Source organism: Chenopodium quinoa, unplaced genomic scaffold (assembly GCF_001683475.1).
Source record: "Chenopodium quinoa cultivar QQ74 unplaced genomic scaffold, ASM168347v1, whole genome shotgun sequence".
Taxonomy (NCBI): Eukaryota; Viridiplantae; Streptophyta; class Magnoliopsida; order Caryophyllales; family Amaranthaceae; genus Chenopodium; species Chenopodium quinoa.
The window spans coordinates 819,791-839,638 of NW_018742810.1; the positions used below are offsets into that span (position 1 = coordinate 819,791).

Genomic DNA, 19,848 nt, shown 5'->3' on the forward strand with positions numbered 1-19,848 from the left:
ATTTATGCTAGTGTGTCAATTATTCTTGAACAATCAAAAGAGAAAAGTATGTCAAATATTCTGAAAGTGGAATGCATGTAAATTCTAATTTCTAACTAGCACATTCTATATTTCTATAAGATAAAGGAGAGAGAACGTTAAAAACGTGACACAACCCTTCTAAGTGTTTGGAGAGAGAAGGGAGTAGGGTCATGAAAGGACAATTTGAGGGACAATATAGTATTTTGTCATAATATATTTACTAATAAGGGCGGAAACAATGTAATCCTTCTATTTCTTTCTTTATTTTTTTTAATTTTTTTATATTCATCACTTTAATCGGCATTTTTGCCAATGATAGTCGACTATCAATATATTTAATTATTAATGTGTACACTCCCTGTTTTTTTTTTTTTAAATATAAGTGCAACATTTTAACCAGCTGATTTGCTAATGCATAACTTTGACTATCAATATTTTTTATTATCCATAAGTATAAATTATAAAAAGTTGATACATAAAAATTATACATTTAGACGATTCTAATAAGTATTAACATGTTACATGACTATATTTAATTGTAAGTACTTCTTCCATTTTTTATTAGATGCATCACTTTCTATATATGGAAGTTTTAATTTAAATGCATAACTTTCTCTTTTAGTCAATAAATTTTCTCTATCTCTCTCTACTCCAAATTTGCCTAAGAGTCCGTTAATTCAAAAGTGATGCATCTAATATAAAACGGATGAAAGTATAAACAAAAACATTGGTTATAGCAGTGCATGTGAATATTGCCAAAGTCAAATTGAGACACTTAAATAAAAACGGAGGGAGTGTAAATTGTAATAAATTTATTCGAAAATTATACATTGAAACGATTTTAACAAGTTTACTCTTATATATAAAGCATAAATATCTATTAAAGTGTTATATGTAAATGGTACAAAAGCCAATTTTGAATGCTTAAATAAAAATAAAAAGAGTTCTTTTTATGATATTTTCATAAACGGAATACGACAATAATATTTTTGTTCAATTGAGAAAAGTCTACAAAAACATAACCAACAAACAAATTTTATCGCAAAACCAATTATATGCTCGGTAAAAACTAAAAAGGCATGGAAAAAAAACTTTGATGGTATTGCTAAATGGTTCATATCTTGTGTTAGCATGATGTCACATCTACGGGAGCATTGCTTTAGTGTGTTTTTATGAAGCTCATAAAATAATTTGCGGTGAAAAACACACTATCATAGTCTCGTAAACACTCATCGGTCATCCATCACAAGTGGCTAGATATAGAGTTATAGACAAGACCTAGATCGAATATTAATTAATGTTGGGCCCAAGCCCAACTATTACAAAATTAGTAATTAAACACAAAGTTAGGTCTTCTAAAAGTCCTAATTAAAGAGAGAATAAATTTTCAGTTCCTATTCCTAATTCTTACGTAACCTTTTTATTTTTTTAAAATCTTCAAAAAAACCCCTTCAAAATTGTATGAATTGCAATATTGCATAGACATCAATACTTTGTCATATTATTCAAAATCGATCTGTACACATAGACCAATTATAATAATTTGTTACTTTTATCATCTCAATCTTCACTAATCCGAGTAAGGATATATATTCAATTACGAGCACAAATTAAACCATTGTTGTTTTAAGATATGTATCAATTATTTTTGAACAATTTACAACTGCATTAACAGCTATTAATTTCAGGCGGAGAGAACACACGCAATTTATAAGCTCATGATGATTAAATTTTCGAATTTGAGATGATTGGCAATGCAACTTGAATGATGCATAAAATCCAAGAGTTTAGGATCCATAAACTCGGAGAAAAAATCTAGAGGTAAACTCAAAAACATGTCCAAGATTACCATTCACCTATCAATTATCATCCACCAGGAGACCAAAATTCATGGTACCAAACTACCAGTATGTTTTTGTGGTGGTCCACAGATTAAAAGTTTCATAAAAATAAATTGCAGGCATGCTAGCAGAAATAGTATCAAAATTTCAATTGATCACAAAGCATGCATATATGTAGAAGTGCTTCTATGGTCCTTACCATCATTATTTTCCTAGGGGTAACATAAATTGTTAAAGCTAGATATATAGTTGGTTGTTTGTCACATAACATTAGTCTTTGGTCTGTTTTAGGCACAATAATGGGTCGCGTGTTGGTGGTTGTGGTGGTGGTAGTGGTGGCGGTGTTGAGGGCCGGTTTTTGTGAAGGTAAATGTGACATAGAGGGAATTTTCAACTTTGGGGATTCGAATACCGATACTGGAGGTTTCTTTGCTGCATTTCCATCTCAAAGAGGGCCGTCTGGGATGACTTTTTTCAAGAAACCTGTTGGTAGAGCTTCTGATGGAAGGGTCATTATTGACTTCCTAGGTAAGTTCACTAGATTTAATTTGTTTCATGATACACATTATTAGAATGTGGATTTAAATTTAGCGACTTCATGTTGTAAAAGGTATATGAGAATTCTATAACTTAATGTGTCAGTGTAAGTATTTTTAGGTACACTCGAGTGTATAATAGACATGTTTTCTATATGTTTTTTCTTTTCAGCACAAGCTATCGGGATACCATTTGTAAGCCCATACTTGAAGTCAATTGGAGCTGATTACAGACATGGAGCAAACTTTGCAACAGCGGCATCTACAGTAAGGTTGCCAAACACTTCCTTGTTCGTCACTGGTGTCAGCCCTTTCTCTTTGGCCATTCAACTCAACCAAATGAAAGAGCTACAATCCAGAGTTCATGAAATTTCCCACTCTACTTCCACTAATGGTAGGAATATAATTATTTGACACTTTCTCATGACTCATTATATTTCTTTTTCCCAATATAACAACTATATTCTAACAGTAGTAGTATACTAGTATAGTATACACGTAAATATGTGGCCATTTTTTTTTTCCTCAAAAAAGTGGCGTATTATTTTGATATGGGCTAATTTATACTAGAAAGCTAGCTTGTTAAGAAGGGACAAAGGGAGTAACAACTTTTGATATTAATGTATTAGTAGAATTTTACGTGTCGTATGTTATATTGAGTGCTAATTGAAACTTTTCTGCTAGTATCAACACCTCTTCCTTCAATAAGCATATTTAGCAAAGCAGTTTACACATTCTATATTGGTCAAAATGACTTCACTGGAAATTTAGCAAACCTTGGCATCAGTGGAGTGAAGCAGTTTTTACCTCAAGTGATTTCCCAGATTGCTTCTACTATCAAGGTCAGCCCATTATCTAATCTCTCTTTGGGTTATTGGGCCTTGGCGTCATTTTGATTATTAAGACTTAGGCCCATATATAAGGCCCAATTATCAATTTTTTTGAGTTTTAATTCTGAAGTATATGAAATAAAATTCCAGGAACTATATGGTATAGGAGGAAGAACATTTTGGGTGCTTAATCTAGCACCAATTGGTTGTTACCCAGCATTCTTGGTGGAGCTCCCACACGAAAGCTCGGATATCGACGAATTCGGTTGCATGATCTCTTACAACAACGCAGTGAAAGATTACAATGACATGCTCAAGAATGCAATCCAACAAACCAGGGCAGTTCTTCCTAATGCTTCCATTATCTATGTGGATACTCACTCTGTATTGCTTGACCTCTTCCAGCACCCTTTAACTTATGGTATTACTCATTTATGCCATGTTAAGTTATTAAGAAGTGATTAGAGAGATATTATGGATTAAAATGATTAATTAAATCATTACTTTATATATAGATTATGATTAGGTGTCATGACAAGTCATAATATGATGGCTAATTAGATAATGAGTTAGATTATGAATTATGATGATTAAGGCAGCTAGCAATGATCAGTATATAATTAATTATTGAGTAATATAACCTGATAAGTTTATGGGAATAAAGTAAGCTTGCATCAGCTATAATGGCATTAATCTGGTTGATCTCAATCACGAGCATGACTTCATAACTACCAAATATATAATCACCTGTCTATTTTAAGAATCGAACAATATTGGTCAATCATGTAGGATATATGATGTTATAGACGGGATTCGATCTTTAGCTTAGGTACCACTTCCAAGACCGACTTTATCAAGTAACTAGCTAATAGTCTAACTTTCACCAAATTCACCTTGATGTAACTACTTTACAAATTGACTGATACTCTGTATATTACTATCACTTTGTAAGAAATGCTTGTAAATGTCTAATCATTATAATCACATTATTAATTAGCATCTATTCTTAAATCAAACTACTTTGTAGATAACCCTACCTTGAGAGAAAAAAAGGAGCTTTTCTTTTTCTTTCTTACTTTGAACTTTGGTTAATAGAATAATTTAATTAAAGAAATAATGATTTTTTATGGCAATAATGTCTTTATTTGTCATGTGTAACAACAGGCCTGAAGTATGGAACTAAAGCATGTTGTGGTCAAGGGGGTGGACCTTACAATTTCAACCCTCAGGTATTTTGTGGGAATACCAAAAACATAAATGGAAGCACATTAACAGCAACAGCTTGTGAAGATCCTAGCAAGTATGTAAGTTGGGATGGCATACATGCTACTGAAGTCGCGAATAGGATTGTCACCTTATCTATTCTTAATGGCTCTATATTCGATCCTCCTTTCCCTCTAAATCGCGTTTGTGACCTCCACCCCATCGGATAAATTGCAGTAGCTAAGCTGGCCATTTCTTAGATTAGTATTAGTAGTAGTACTAGTTATGTTTGGCCAGATAAATTGGTGCATAATAGATAGCATCAAATTGAATTAGCAATGATGAATTTGGGTAGTACAAATAATCTTTCCAAGATTTGTCCTTGGAAGTTGTTGAAGGATTTAAATATTTTTTGTCAACATGACTAGTTTATTTCACCATAATTATTCAAAGTCATCATAGACTAAGTGGACAATAATATGCTTGTCTCCTTTTGAAATTTCCAGATAACTTCTTTGGTGCATATGCTGTAAATGATGGGTGTATTCCACCAAACTGATTATTTTTGTTTTTGCTAAGCTGCCGGTTTCGGTTCGATTAATATACTTATCATGAACATAATGAATGATGGATTGTTAAAGAATCTAGTCTCTTTTGATAATGCAAGAAGATCAAGGGAATTTCACAAGCTAAGTATGAAAGTAAGCAGATATAGGTAAAATAAAAGTAACCCTCCTTTAATACATATGAATAATTTACAGTTTCACATGCTAAAAAAATTGTACATGTATTTAAATTAAACTAATATATAGAAGAAACAAATGAAATAAAATTGAGAAAAATATGAAAATTAATTAAACTTACTACTATCATTCTCAAGGAGCAAAGTCATTTTCAAGGACTGCTTGAGTTCTAGACACCGGAGCCAAAGGAAACTTACTATTGCCAATCCATTTTGTATTAAGAGACTCACTCTTCTCCGATGTTCTTTCCATACTTTGAATCTTTCGCGAACAATATGTTTTGTAACCAAGTACTAAACACGAAGCTAACAACATCAAACCAACTAGACCACCCGCGAATCCAACCACCCACCACACCCACAACGCGATGATTTTCTTCCTTTCTCTTCTTTTGTGGCCTAGAGAGGTTGGGAACAATGGCGAAAGTCTAGGTAAAGGCGGAGATAGAGGTGAAGGTGATATCGAGTCATTAACTTTAGGCATTGCTATAGCAAAATGCCCTACACCTTGTGACAAGCAAACATTAGGCCTTAACATATCTCGCAACTCAACTAAACCACTCAATGGATCAAATCTAACGCACTTTTTAAGCTTATTTTTTACATCACTACTATTTCTCCCTTGTAATAAAACTTCCCCTTGAGAAAACTTCACCTTAATTGACTCCCCTACTAATAAGGTGATATTAAGCCTTTTCGAGCTCGTTCCTTCACTAGAATCCGATGCATTATACACCGCGAGTCCAATGACTTTTGTAAGAAATGTATAACCAGGTAATTCGTAGTAATGAGATGATAAATTCCCCAAGTTTTCATACATGATTTCCAATCTTTTCACATAAGGTATAGTGGTTATTTTTGGTGGTATATCAAAATTACTTGAATTTACACCTTTACTCCATAAAGCACTTCTCCTTAACCTTAAAACTGAAACTTTCATATCAGAAAAATTAGCAGGAAGAGAAATATTGTACAGAACACCTGTGTGAGGCTTTTTGGGTAATGATTTTGTGGAGTAATTATAAAGATAATCATCTAAATAAGTAGGATTATTATCACTAATGTGTGTAATATTATTTATGGCTAAGGAAAATGAAGAAAAAATTGATAAATTTAAGATCATGATCACCCATATAGTAGAGATTGCATACCAGTTTATGTTGAAATTATCTGCCCACATTGCTTCTGATCTTACATTATGATTAATTACTCCATAATTAATCTAAAAAGATCATAAAGTTTCAATCTTTTTCAGAAAATCCTCTGATTTTGTGAATAAAGATGGAAAAAGATTGGATTTTTGATGGTTTATGATCTGAATCAGAAAAAAGATGAGAACTTTGAGAAGTGAGATTTATAATGATACAAGTTTAAGAGTTTCTATTAGAGAAAATAAGATGAAAATGGAAATTTATATGCTAGAAAAAAGGAAAAAGGGAATGGTTGATGAAAAATGTGATAATTAAGGAAATAAAAATGGAAGTAAAATGATACTCTAATAAGTATAATTACGTAGAAGAAGGGCCATGCTAGACTGTCAGCACCAGAGAAGAAAAAGGGGTGCTTTTTGAGTTGTTCAAAATAAAGGTTTTGGTTTTTATTTCTTGACACTTAGTCAGCGAAGAATACGGACGTAATTTACCAACTAAATAACATTTTTTTCAATAAAAATATGGTAAATTGGTAATGGTTTGGTTTTGGGTGAATATAGTTTATATATATGGATTTGTATAAGTAGGTTGGTACATTTTATAAGTTTGTTTGGTAGACGATGAGGAATAAGAGAATATTGATGATTTACTAATTGTAGTTTTAATCATTGGTGGATGTGTTAGCATTTTGGACTGATAGTTTATTAGTGCTACGTACTGGGTCTACAAACTACGTATGCACGTTTGAGTGGACAACTCCAAATACATTCTCACGAGGCATTATGATATTATGGAATATGGAGTAATAATGTATGAATGTGATAAGAGTATTTGTATTGGATTATAATTATATTTTTCAATATGTCGATATTTAAATCAAGTGATGAGTAGTATAAAGAATGTTTTACGAGAAGTATGTAGTTTGTTATTTGGATACTCATGACCATAATGATAATGTAATATGTCGATATTTGATGCTCAGCCTCTTTGTAGATGGATTTCAACATTGCAGCCCTAGTTCCTATTCAAACTCTTGTCGTTGTTCTAAAAACACCTTCTTTGAACAACGAAATTTCTATTACTTCTTAATTCATTAATCTACTATATATTTTATCAAATACTACTATTATTTATGGAATATATTGGAATTTTGACATTTTCTTTCTATTTTATATTTTGTATCTAATTCTATTAAAAAAAAAACTACTCCAATTTATAGTGGGACAATTTCAAATTTATTGATATGAAATCTAATAAAACTACTCCAATGTTATTTTGATATAAAATTACCATAAATTAAAATATACTTCAATCATCCATCACAAGTTGATATGAAATTTTAAAGCTTGATAACCGTGTTATAGAAAAACTTGAATCTTATATTAATACAATATTAGATTTTAGAGCTTAATAACCATGATGATAGGGGAGATAGGTTTTAGTACACACATGGGAATAAAGGTTGTTTGAATGAGAGATGTTTGAGCCAAAAAGAGAAATTTGACTAAGTACAAACCTCATGTGAAAGTCTTTAATTAAGAATGGATTGAAACATTAGTTTGACTGTTTGAGTCGAAAAATTAATTGTAAGAGCTTTTTGGAAAAGAGGTGTGTAAATGATGTTGCAAACTAGTGTAGTATTCTATGTGGTCAATACAACACTTAACAATTATAATACTTCCTCCGTTCTATTAATATTGCAACAATGGACTTTTTGTACTATTCATCACTCTTGTTTGACCATATAATATGATTTATACGTTAAGCAAAATATAGTCATGTGGGATGTTGTTGGATTCGTCTCATAAAATACTTTCACAATATCAACTTTTTATAATTTTTACTCTTACACGATTATAGATATTTAGCATATAAAATGTGTTTTGGGATGCGTAATTTCATTCTTGTTGCAATATTAATAGAACGGAGGAAGTAATAAGGAAAAATTAGAAAATAGCACCACAAATTTCACAAAAAATGGATTATAACACCACAAAATCTCAAACTTTTATTATAACACCACAAAAAAAAAAAAAAATTGATTTCACCACCATCTAACCCATCCCATCCCCACCGTTGGCACCCCAAGCCAACGAATAACCCACCCGAGTTAACCTTGAAACACCTGAGCCACCAAAAAACCCACCTAACTGAACCTTGAAACTGTTGATAATTTAGAGTGTCGGAGTGGAGCGTTCGCTCTACGGAATCGTGCTCGCGCCAGCTAGGCGCGACCTGCGACAAAACCGCGCATAAACCGCGAAGAGTTTCTGGAAATCTGGCAATTCTTTAGAGGATCGCCCGCTCCTCCAGGTGGCGCGCCCACGCCACAATTAGGCGCGGCCCGCGCCTAAATCGCGACAAAATCGCGTCAACTTTCTGGAAAATCAGAAAGTTGAGATTCCAGAAGAGGAGCGCCTGCTCCTCTCGGTGGAGCGCCCGCGCCTCTTGCCGTTTTGCGGTTTTATGCGACGGTTGATTCTATTTTATATAGAATGGGTTTTTTCGTAAGGTAATATACATAACGTTATTCTCTGATCTTCTCCCTAAGAATTCTCCATATTTTCTCTAAATTTTCTTGCAAATTATTTTGAGAAAACCTCTTGATTTTAGCCTTCTTTGTGATTTATCCATCGGTTTTCGATTCTTTGTGCTAAGAACGGAAAGAGCTATCAATTGTATCTCAAAGAGAATTTCCAGATTAACCCAAGCACCGTGTGGGGGAAATTAATCCCTTTAGGAAAGTATTCATACGCCTTTGACAGTGTATCAAGATCATAGTCTCTAGGACGTTGCGATTCTCATGTTCATGTGTGCGTTGATCGGCTTGGAGTTTAGGCAAGTGTTTAAGTCTTCATATTAGTGTTTCTTTTAGAAATTTTCTGTAATTTCTTTGATATTCTAATACTTGATTGTAACACCTTGGTTGTGTTTGTTTGTATTACATTACATTGTTATTGTAATCACATTACTTAGGTTTTGTCCCACACAATTTATTAAGTGTTTTCTAGTTTGAATTCACTGTAAATCTAACAGAAACACCCAGCCACCGAAAATCGGCCACCATTAATCCTAACAACTGGAATTTTAACGGCCAAAAACCACCTCTCCTTTACCCTTTCACCCTCAAAATGGCCGGAATCGACCATGGAAACCCATAATGGTAACTTTCGATGGTCGATTTGGCCGTTTCAAGGGTGGGGCAAAAGGGGGTGGTTTTTCGCAGTGGTTTTGCGCGATGGTTTGAAGAAGTTGGGCTGTTTTCAGGGAGGGGGAAGGGGTGAACGGGTAGAGCCGCCGGTGTAAGGGTGGTGGTCACTCAGTTTCGTGGTCAAGGTGGGGGCAGTGGTGGTTTTTGGCTGGAGTTGGGTTTTCGGCGGTAGGGTCGTGATGGAGTTGGCGCTGGGTTAGAGTTTAAAATTTTTTGTTTTTTTTATTATTCTTTTTTAAAAAGAACTAATCAATGCGTGACACCTGTACTTGGTGGATCCCTCTAACGGATTTCATCCAAAAAACCGTTAGATGGTGGTGAAATCCAATTTTTGTGTTTTTTTGTGGTGTTATAGTAAAAGTATGAGATTTTGTGGTGTTATAATCCAATAATTGTAAAATTTGTGGTGTTATTTTCTAATTTTTCCTAATAATAATTTATAATCATGTATATAATATTGACGTGTTGAAGGTACTAACTTTAGTTGATTAAAGACTTTTAAAGTATATAGAAATTAAATCTCGTCTACATCTTTACCTCGGTGTCACATATTGTCAACTTAATCTATATTACAATACAAACCCACAAAACTATTTAGCTAAAAATTTTATATTTTGGAATGTTGTTTAAAAACTTTTAAGAAAGTAATTTAATCAAGTGAAGGAGAAGTCAAACGTGGATTTTAAGATAGGGAGTCACCCAATCAGGAGTCCTCATCACTCCACGTGTCACTCAACAAAATCACTTTCTTCAATAAACAAAAAATAAATAAAAATCTCATGGATATGCTACGAATGGTGGAAAACCAAACTGAACAAAACCCCAATTTCAAATAACCAAATTTCAGCAAAATTCAACAATTTTCTCTCCCATTTTCAAGCACCCACCTTTTATTTTTTCTGGAGAGAGAAAATTAGCCTGAAAAAGGGCTTTTTTTGGGTGATAGAGGTTATACAATGGCAGCATCAGCTTATGCAGGAACTTCATCTTCAATGGCGGCTGCAACTACTGGGTTGCTTCCACGTGTCCACGCTAACCACTCTTCCCGCCTTTTAGCGTTACCTTATCTCCCTCCTCCCAGTTCCTCTACTTCATCGTTGAGGATCTTCTCCAACAATTTGTCTGGTATTTTTCTTTGCGGCATTTCGTCGAACACCTGGTCTGTCTTGTGCAAGTTTTGCCTTTTTAACTCATGGTTGTTGTTGTATTAGTTTATTTGGGTTTGATTATTAGTGTGTAAGTATAAGGTTAGTCCGATTGAATGAGTTGAATTTCAAAGTCATTGTCTTTGAACTACAAATGTTGACTGTTAAGATAGTTACTAATAGTAGAACAATGTAATTTGCATTTTGCAACCCTGAAAGGAAAAGAATTGGGCGGTTTTGTCGTGTTTCTTCTTATTTCCTTTGAATTAACTATATTTTTCCAGAATTAATCGAAGAATTATTTGCGGGAATTGAGTGATAAGGAAAGCTTGGCAATTTGTAATAATTTCTTAGACTTGCCTTAGTTTTGAGGACTTTAAAAATCCCATATTATTGAACTAATGAAGGGCTCTTATATCATTGAAAGGTAGATGAAACTTTTTTTTTTTTTTTTTTTTTGAGGAAAGGTTTTTGTGGAAATTAATACAAGACCACAAAATGAGTTGTAACCTTATCCCCATGAGTAAAGAGATTCAAAGCTATATAAGAACTTCATGTTCGCTTAGCTGTGATTCAAATGGGGAATCTCAATTCTGGTCAAAGGGCGTGCCCATAGGGTTATCCTTCATCAATAGAAGGGTTGGGTCCTTGCATCCTTATGCGATGGTGCGTGAAGCAAAAACGAAAAATAGAAAGGAATTTTAGTTGAGGTTACCTATTAATTGTCCGTTGTTGAGAAGATCTAAAATTAGTCTCTTAGCCAAGCCTAGTTTTGTTGAAAATGGTGGCGAATGCAATTTTTACGAACAATTATAAAATGTCTTAGTTGTTATGCTGCCACTACCATTTTCAAGCTGTAGGATGTTTAAACATGTGTGGTTTTACCTCTAGCCTGCACGCTGCCATGAATTTTTTGTGACAAAAATTATTAATTATAGTAATGAACTCAAGGTGAGGACCTATAAACATACTCTGTATGAATTAATAATTATCAACTAATACTTAACATGATGGTCTAATAGTGATAATATACTAAAATATGTATTAATATGTGGCTTAGAAGCAGGGGATGGTAAACATCCACGCTTTCTAGTGCAATGTATTATACCTCCAATGTGAGCTTTATCTGGATGATTTTTCTTGTTATTGTCTTTCCACTGTCCACTACTCCACTTATTAGTGTCCGAGTTCTTTGTTCTTGTAGTTGTGCAATGTGTATTTCCTGAATTGGAATGTCTAGCAATTGATTTTTTGTCAGGAATGTTGATACTTACATGACCCCCCCCCCCCTTTTTTTTTTTTTTTGTGTGTGTGTGTGTGTCTGAGAAATATCCTTTGCTTGCTTTTCTAATCTATCCATGTTTGGTGCATCTATAAGCTATATTGGTTTCTTGGTTGAACCACTGAAGGATTTTCGCTCACTGTCTAGGTTTAGGCTTTGATAATTTACATTTGGTGCCACTGATAATTTAACTATCGTTAGACCTTAGACTTCCAAGAGCCTGGCGTTGATGATTGCCGCCCTAAAATTCTTGTTAATTTTGGTGGTTAATTTATAACCCCACTTATGGGATTAAGGCTTTGATTGATTGAAAGTATTTTTAGAATGAGTGGTGTACGCCTAAACGATCGCAAGTGTCCATTTTCAATATATAACTATTTTACTTTCCTCTTCATTTGATAATAAGCATACCCTACCTATCAGTTTTCCTTATTCCTGTAATACTAATGCAACGTTTGTTAAAATTCACTTTTAAGCTATAAAACTCCTTAATATATGTAAAGAGTTCCCTTGGACATTGTCTTGGGGACTTAGTGAGGACTCTAAGGTCAAATAGAACTAGTGATGTTAATATTGGACAGATTTCTAAAAATTTGAACCTTTTTGTTAGTTGTGTTTCTAAATTCATTGTTGTGGTTGTATAATGTTTAAACTCTGGCAGTCTGGCATTTTTTTTGCTGCTTCTTCGCTTTGCTGGTGCTTAGCCAGTTTTGTTTTATTTCTGCAGAGTCAAGGAGGTTTTCTTCCCTTCAGGTCAAGGCTTCCTCAACAGAAGATACCTCAGTTGATAGCACTGAACTACTTAGTGACCTGAAAGAGAAGGTAAGTGTGACTAACGACCTAAAATGAGATACCCACTGCTTTTGTTTTGTCATGGCTTAGTTTTTTATTTAACTTTTGCAGTGGGATAAACTTGAGAATAAGTCCACAGTAATTATATATGGTGGTGGGGCGTTAGTTGCAGTTTGGATATCTTCCATTCTTGTTGGTGCTATCAACTCTGTCCCTCTGGTATGTGATCTTTTCTGTTCTACTATACCTTTTCTTGGATCTGTCTTCTTGATACCTAATTATGTTTTGCAGTATTTGGATTGTGTCAAACATCAAAGTATATCTCCGTTCCGAATATATATCTTGAACATTATTCTCCCTCTCTAGTATCTGAATTATATTGCACCCTTTCTATTTGACGAACCAAAAGAAAAATTCCCTTTAAGAGTGATTGATTTGAGAAACAGTGTGCCTCTATCTGATGCTTTCTCTTGAGCTGGCTGAACTCTGCCATGTATTTACCTAGTTATTGATCCAGCTGATTATTACCAAAGAAAAATTCAGGTCCCCTTAATATGAGGTGCTCTGTGTATAGACGGTTAAGTTTATTTTTGGGTTTTATTAAGATAAATTGAATCATAAGGTTCATTTGTTTAACAAATTTGACAACTATTTTCTGTTAATTAGCATTTTTCAAAGCATGTTTGATCCATTATTTATATGTTTGATATCATCAGCTTCCTAAGATCATGGAGTTGGTTGGGCTCGGATACAGTGGATGGTTTGTTTACCGATACCTTCTTTTCAAGGTAAAGTTCCTGTTTAATCTTCCCTGTGCAGCAAATTTGAGCTGCTTAGTTTTGCCATCTTTCTGAACTGTTTGAAAGCAATTCTCCTATATTTGCATGTCCAATGTTCAGCTGCAACCCCGATACCCTTCTTCCCTGTTCAGCTAAAGAAAAATAAAGAAAAGCCTAATATCTTTAGTTAACATCATCCCATATGAACCTTATCACTTGATCCTGCTTCTCTCGCACTTAGTTAATGTAAAGAACTTTTGCTCTACTTATCACTTGATCCCTTGTGGCTTGTGCTGTATTCAATTTTTGTCTCTGTCAAAATCGGTGCATATCTTTCTTAAGATTATTTTCTACTTCGTATGTAATAAACAGAGGAGGTCTTTAGGATGATAAAAGCTGATTTCAGTGTTTATCTGTTAAAAGTCGTTTGATGATCTTACACATTGCTTGATTATTATACTAAAAGCTAAATGACACTGACCTTTCTCTTGTCTTGTTCAGTCTAGTAGAAAGGAATTAGCAGAAGACATCGAATCATTGAAGAAGAAAATTGCTGGAACGGAGTAGAATTACACGTAGCTACATCTGACTAGCAAAATTCAAAATGAGAGGATTTGGTTCCTATCCATGTTGTATTATAGGCCATAGAGCTACTATGTATTCCAATTGCTTCTGTCTCCAGTTTTAGTATTGGAATGTTGTTGATATGGATAAATCATAAATCTACATGCTATTTATATATAATTCAAGTGGCTTTTTGTTGCTCTGTGTATGTTGCCCTCTGGCTTCCACATTGCGAAACTTGATAATATTAGTTGAATCTATTGAGGACAATTGTTCTTGACGATGGGTTAACGCTTGCAAGATTAAGTGAAACCATGTCGTACAATTGTAAGAAAGGACAATGTAACTTGAGCTTGAGTTTTACACCATTTGAGAACTTGACAGTATGAAAATTTAAAGCCCTATTTAAAATCAAAAACTCATACTCAAGTCTTGAAAGAGGATTGAAATGACAATTGTTTATTTGTTAGAATAATTCAAATTCACTATAGAAAGCTAAAATAAGTTTAAAATAATAATTAAACTGTGTTAGAAAAATAAAAACAATTTTTTAAAAATAAATTAAAATTACGAAGTTTAGTATCGCATTATGAGTTGCTCGGTTCAACTCGTTAAACGTTAATGTCTTGTACCTTAACAAAGATGCTCAAAATTTATACTTGTATATAGCTTGTGAGTTGTGAATTAGTACTGCTTTTGGAAAATATAAAGGCCACCTATTTTAGAAAGGAAAAAAAAAAAAAAAAAAACCAGATATTTCGTTGTCCGGAACCAAATTCGGGTAGTTCCAACCCGAAAACACAATCCCAAAGTCCGAATTTCCCAAACTCAACTTCAATTTCAACTTCAGTCTCTCTAGAAAGAAAGCTTAAGGGGTGCGACTGTGAATGCAGAGGTTTTGCTGGGGTTTAACCATTCAAGCTCTACTGCCGACGAAGGTAAGCTGCTCTATCTTTCTCTCTTTTCTTATCTATCAATGCCCGTCTTTAATTTTTTTTATCCTCTTCTAATTATTCAATGAAATGGATGGTATATAGAAGACAATATTTTCTTTGTGGGTATTTTAGATTATAGAGAAAGTTAGAATTTTTGTGAGATTTTACATCATATTTGGTGATGTAAATTGAATTTTTGTTGTATAATCAGGTCTCTCTTTAACACCCACCTTTGAAATCAAAGGAATTGCATATCTTCAGCTTAGGGTATATAGTAGTTGGGAAAGATGTTTAGGGTTTATGTTAGTAAAAGATTAACCAGCTCTGATACTACTATTGGGAACTTAAGCCACCAATTTATGCAACGATGTTCTGTGAGTGGAACTGCAAAAGGTAAAGGAAAGGTCAAGGCTGCGCAGGAATTGAAGAAGAAATCTAAGAAGGCGCCGAAGAAAGGAGCAGTAGCAGACACTGGAGGGGGCCGTAAGTCCGGGTTGGCTGCTGAACTTGAAGAGATGGCCAAAAAGTGCTTGAATTCTCCAACTCCAATAAGGTTTTTGAAGCCTAAAGAGAGGGCGCGTGAGGCGGCTCGTGAGAAATTAGGGCTTATTAGTAAGGAGCGCCAAAGGGAGATGGAGATATTGAAGAAACAAGCCAAAGAAGGAACTGGTTTTGAGAAGCCATCAATGATGGGTACCCCGGGTTTGGATTTGATTTCCTTGGGTATAGTTGATGCTGATGCTATTCCAAAGTATGAGCTGACAGTTGAAGATGGTCGTCGACTTGCTAAAGAGTATAGTAGGGTTTTGATGAGAAGGCATCGTGCGAGGCAGAAGGCAGAGACTACGCTTCTGAGATTGAAGAAAGAGGCGATTGAGGCTTTGCCTGAACCTTTGAAAGCAGCAGCTTTGGTCCCTGATATGGCTCCATTCCCTGCAAATCGGTTTATGGCTACACTGACACCACCAATTGAAGGGTATATTGACAAAATTAGGGAGGCGGCTGAAAGGACATCTGGGAAGGCAAAGCTCAGATGATTTTTGTTCAGGTATTACATTACCAAAATTTTATTCTGTTTTTCATTTCTTTGACAGCAAACTGGTGACATGGACATTCTAGCTAATGTCTGTGTTTTATTAAGCAGTTTGCTATGCTGGTAATCCGTTACTGCTCCGTGTTATTGAGCGTGTGTTCTTAACTGAATTTCTTCAGTTTTGGAATACATGGTTAGAAATGAATTGCTCTATCGAAATATTTGTTACTTAACTTTTCACTAAAGAAGCTAATGAGTTTTTGAAATCTGTGATGAATATGTTTTAGGCATTATGTTTTAGAAACCTATGCATATTACCATAATTATATATGGTAGATCTCTTTTGTTTGCATTTTTCACTATGTCTGGCTATCTTTGTACTTCACTTTTTCTAGCAACCAAAATGGGTAGTTGCTGCTCCTTACAGACTTCATTTCATAAATTAGCAAAGTTTTTTATGAGCAGGGATGTAAAGCTGCGCTTAAAGTCTAATTTAATAAAACAGTGATTCATTATCACACTTTACCCTTCATGTTAAAATCATATTTACTTTAAAACTGGTAAAGTTATGCAAACTGACTACATATTGGAGATAATAATAGGTTTTGCAGGCACTTAGCTGAAGTTGAACCATGAATGTGAGTTGGGAAAGATATAGTTTCATAAACCTATGTAACAAGCATCATTTTCCTTTTAGGCTTAAAATGAAGAAAGAAATTGTTCTGAAACTCAGAAAATAGATGGTGATAGTAAGGAATGGAAATTAAAGGCTCCATTTTTCTGTCCTCACACGGCATGCTTGGACTATAGGGAAAAAAGAAATGATGATGAGAATGATGGGATTAAATAGTAGTAGAAGGGATGTAATTATAATGCTAGGGAAAGAGGGATTTATGACCCTCAAACAGGGGTAATACATTATTCTAGCAGGGTAATGGCCTGATGGGTAACTATTACAGTATTACCCCATTCCTCCCTTTTCATGTATCAACACTACAGCACTACCCATTGTACAAATCTCCTTATCTGAGTACACCCTCAAAATAGATGGATGATCCTTTTTCCTGGAGCTATACTTAACACGCATTTCAAACAGCTTATGAGTTTAACAGGAAACAGTTTAAAAGTGGGATGATACACAACTGTGATATTGCATAATATTGTTATTAGAGACTGAAATAGTGTATACTGTTGCGAACCTTCCTCTGCATTTACAGCACTATATCCCGCACTCCGTTATGTAATTAGAGGGTTGTAGAAAGGTTCCCGAGATGAAATGCTTTCTTTATGTCTATGCATTAGATATTGATTACACAAGTGGACTGTACTTGTTGTTTTTAATACTTATGCTTGACATGTGCTTTTAAGGTAGGAATGGTTATGCCTCAACTCTCTAAGTACTTAGGTGAACCTTGTCATAAAGACCTGCCTATTGAGATCCCCTCTTGAAGGTTACCTCATACTCAAGAGACAAATAGCAGCTGACAATTTTTTCCGTGAATTAGAGGGAACTTCTATCACATTACATTGTTGTTTTCTAAGGACGTCAACAAATTATCCAACATTACTTGAGTGTCACTAAAGTCATGAGCCATGTTGTGGTCATTGTGGAACTTACTTTGGGGTTGGAATACCTGGGAGAAAATCTGAGAATAAACCTAGAGGTTCCTGGTCCCCTGGTAGCATTCCAAGATCTACCATATTGCTCATTTATTATTTATGACACCAATCCTGAAATAACATCAGGATTCCCAATTATGACATTAAACTCGCTGTCAAGAGACTCTTACATGCTCAATGTTTAATTTAAAGCTGAAATAGGAAGAATGTCTCAATATATTGGCCTAATGACCTTAAAGAATGAAGATGACACAAGATCCAAGACCAGTAAAGTCATAGGTCCCACTGAAAGAACCTTTTAGAACTCTGTTTGAGGAGATAGGGAACCACAGGTGCTGGTTTTAGGCAGGTTCATGATAGGCAAATCGAACCATAGTTTGGACCTGGGTTGCCCTTAAAAATCTCATTCATTCTTGGGACTCTTGTAAGGGTTGTGAATCTTTATGCTGAACAACAGTTTTAAGATTTTGAGATTTTCCTCTCTATAGTTTCTCTAAAGCTTGAGCCACACACCCACCTTCCCACTTTTTTTCTTCATACTTTTCATCCACCTTCACTCCCTCACCCATCTTCGTGCTATATCTCTGTTTAACACTATATTAAGGGGTGAGGGAGTGAAGGCCATATATGGTCTGAAAAACCTTCCAGGGACACTACAAATCTCAAGATTGAGTCATTAGAAAGTTGGAAATGTTGAATGATGTCTAGTATCATAAATAATGCCTAATCCAACTTTTTATGTCCTTGACAAATGGTACAAGAACACCTGTAGAAAATTGGTCTCTCAAGCAAGCATTCCAGGGCCACAAATGGATTTTCAATGCTAGTCCTAACTACGTGTCTATGTATGACGTAGAAGGTTAAAACTTTGGTATTGACCTAGGGAATGCTCATGCCCCAGAGATCCTATCCTTTTGTGGGGACGACTGCCTATACTTGGGAGGAATTTGAGTGAAGCTGCATCTTGATCTCGAACCATGGTCAACACTTAAGTCCATGGTAAGAACCATGAGTCAGTAAGAGACATATCATCATGTATAGTTTGGTCATACAGAGTGATATTATAAATTGGCTGATGTTATGACTTGTAGGTTGTTCTCCAGGGTAAATAACTTCCTACAGATTTAATGCCATCTTCTTTGTCATGCTGATTAAGTCATTTGAGTAAAGTTGCGGACAGTTGAGTCTGCTGAGTTGTCATTATACTGCTGGAGTTGTAGGTGATGTAAACCCAAAATAACAAAGATAAACTGTACTGGACGGGATTTCTATCAACATTAATGCTTTCAATGTAATTTTATGCCTCCAAAATTCTAGCTTTTTTATTTTAACTGACATTTTGCAGATCTTTGTATTTCAGATTCCGACAAAATGGAGCCTCAGACTATTGCTTGAGGCGAGCATAAAGAGTGTATCTGGCTTACAACAACGGAGTTTCAAATTGAATAACTTGGTTCTTATTAGGGATAGACCATTCATCCTTTCATTTAGATAATATTGTTCTATCACACAGCTTTTGTGGTGCTCAGCATGCTGCGTTTTCATCGCAAACCTTTGTTTCCCTTGCCTTTATTTGTTACTAGTATACTAGAGTAAGATTATTTATTTTTCAATTATTTTTTCTATAAGAGGTAAGAACAACATTTGATGGTTACTTGTCAAAGTAGTACCTCAGCTAATACTCCCTATTAATTTGAATTTTGCAGTCCCCTCTCCACATATTAGTTCAGCCATTCTCTGTACAATAATCATCTGCTCGAGCGATTGTGGGAGATTTTGCAAAACCGACTGATTTAATTTCACAATTTGATTTCGCACCAAGTATAACTGTACAAGTAAGCCAGCAATTGTTGACTGCGGATAACCATACCCCTATACATAAATTTCAAACTACTTCGAGTTGTTTTCTGTATTAGCGTCTCTCAAGGATTCCAAATAACATACTGAATCCCTTGTTACTTTACTACGGACAAAATTCACTAACCAAAACTCACATTGTGTTGATCGAGGTTAATAAACTCGTATTGTATTCTAAACTCGTTGATATGACCAATGTGACTCAAATTATTTAAATTCGTATTGTGTTGATCGAGTTAATCTAAACTCGATGATATGACCAATGTGACTCGAATTATTTATACTAATATTCATAATTTGCCTAAC

General features: G+C 34.6%; 4 protein-coding genes across 5 annotated transcripts; 3 read left to right on the top strand and 1 right to left on the bottom strand.

Annotated features, from left to right (window-relative positions):
* The first annotated feature begins 1,452 nt into the window (after positions 1-1,452).
* Positions 1,453-4,983, top strand: LOC110725196 (GDSL esterase/lipase At4g01130-like). The gene is made up of 7 exons (XM_021904678.1): positions 1,453-1,600; positions 1,710-1,842; positions 2,154-2,390; positions 2,571-2,792; positions 3,083-3,240; positions 3,379-3,649; positions 4,393-4,983. The coding sequence occupies exons 3-7, from the start codon at positions 2,162-2,164 to the stop codon at positions 4,659-4,661; spliced, it is 1,149 nt and encodes a 382-aa protein (XP_021760370.1). The 5' UTR covers positions 1,453-1,600; positions 1,710-1,842; positions 2,154-2,161; the 3' UTR covers positions 4,662-4,983.
* Positions 4,984-5,306: 323 nt separating this feature from the next.
* On the bottom strand, positions 5,307-6,353 carry LOC110725069. The gene has a single exon (XM_021904541.1). The coding sequence runs from the start codon at positions 6,351-6,353 to the stop codon at positions 5,307-5,309; it is 1,047 nt and encodes a 348-aa protein (XP_021760233.1).
* A 3,966-nt stretch (positions 6,354-10,319) lies between these two features.
* On the top strand, positions 10,320-14,305 carry LOC110725199 (protein CURVATURE THYLAKOID 1A, chloroplastic-like). The gene is made up of 5 exons (XM_021904681.1): positions 10,320-10,660; positions 12,690-12,784; positions 12,866-12,973; positions 13,471-13,542; positions 14,035-14,305. Exons 1-5 carry the CDS (start codon positions 10,492-10,494, stop codon positions 14,098-14,100), a joined length of 510 nt encoding a protein of 169 aa, XP_021760373.1. The 5' UTR covers positions 10,320-10,491; the 3' UTR covers positions 14,101-14,305.
* Positions 14,306-14,747: 442 nt separating this feature from the next.
* Positions 14,748-19,402, top strand: LOC110725198. 2 transcript variants are annotated; one of them, XM_021904680.1, is made up of 3 exons: positions 14,748-15,035; positions 15,244-16,080; positions 19,031-19,402. In XM_021904680.1, the coding sequence occupies exon 2, from the start codon at positions 15,320-15,322 to the stop codon at positions 16,067-16,069; it is 750 nt and encodes a 249-aa protein (XP_021760372.1). In that variant the 5' UTR covers positions 14,748-15,035; positions 15,244-15,319; the 3' UTR covers positions 16,070-16,080; positions 19,031-19,402. The 2 variants fall into 2 exon arrangements, with proteins under 2 accessions (XP_021760372.1, XP_021760371.1); XM_021904679.1 differs by having other exon boundaries at positions 14,760-15,035; positions 19,046-19,402.
* Positions 19,403-19,848: the final 446 nt, after the last annotated feature.

Coding starts and splice junctions, on each gene's coding strand:
- LOC110725196 (XM_021904678.1), top strand. CDS start 2,162: ATGGGTCGCGTGTTGGTGGTTGTGGTGGTGGTAGTGGTGGCGGTGTTG. Junction 2,391..2,570: donor GGTCATTATTGACTTCCTAG/GTAAGTTCACTA, acceptor TTTTCTTTTCAG/CACAAGCTATCGGGATACCA. Junction 3,650..4,392: donor CCAGCACCCTTTAACTTATG/GTATTACTCATT, acceptor GTGTAACAACAG/GCCTGAAGTATGGAACTAAA.
- LOC110725069 (XM_021904541.1), bottom strand. CDS start 6,353: ATGTGGGCAGATAATTTCAACATAAACTGGTATGCAATCTCTACTATA.
- LOC110725199 (XM_021904681.1), top strand. CDS start 10,492: ATGGCAGCATCAGCTTATGCAGGAACTTCATCTTCAATGGCGGCTGCA. Junction 12,785..12,865: donor TTAGTGACCTGAAAGAGAAG/GTAAGTGTGACT, acceptor TAACTTTTGCAG/TGGGATAAACTTGAGAATAA. Junction 12,974..13,470: donor CTATCAACTCTGTCCCTCTG/GTATGTGATCTT, acceptor TGATATCATCAG/CTTCCTAAGATCATGGAGTT.
- LOC110725198 (XM_021904680.1), top strand. CDS start 15,320: ATGTTTAGGGTTTATGTTAGTAAAAGATTAACCAGCTCTGATACTACT.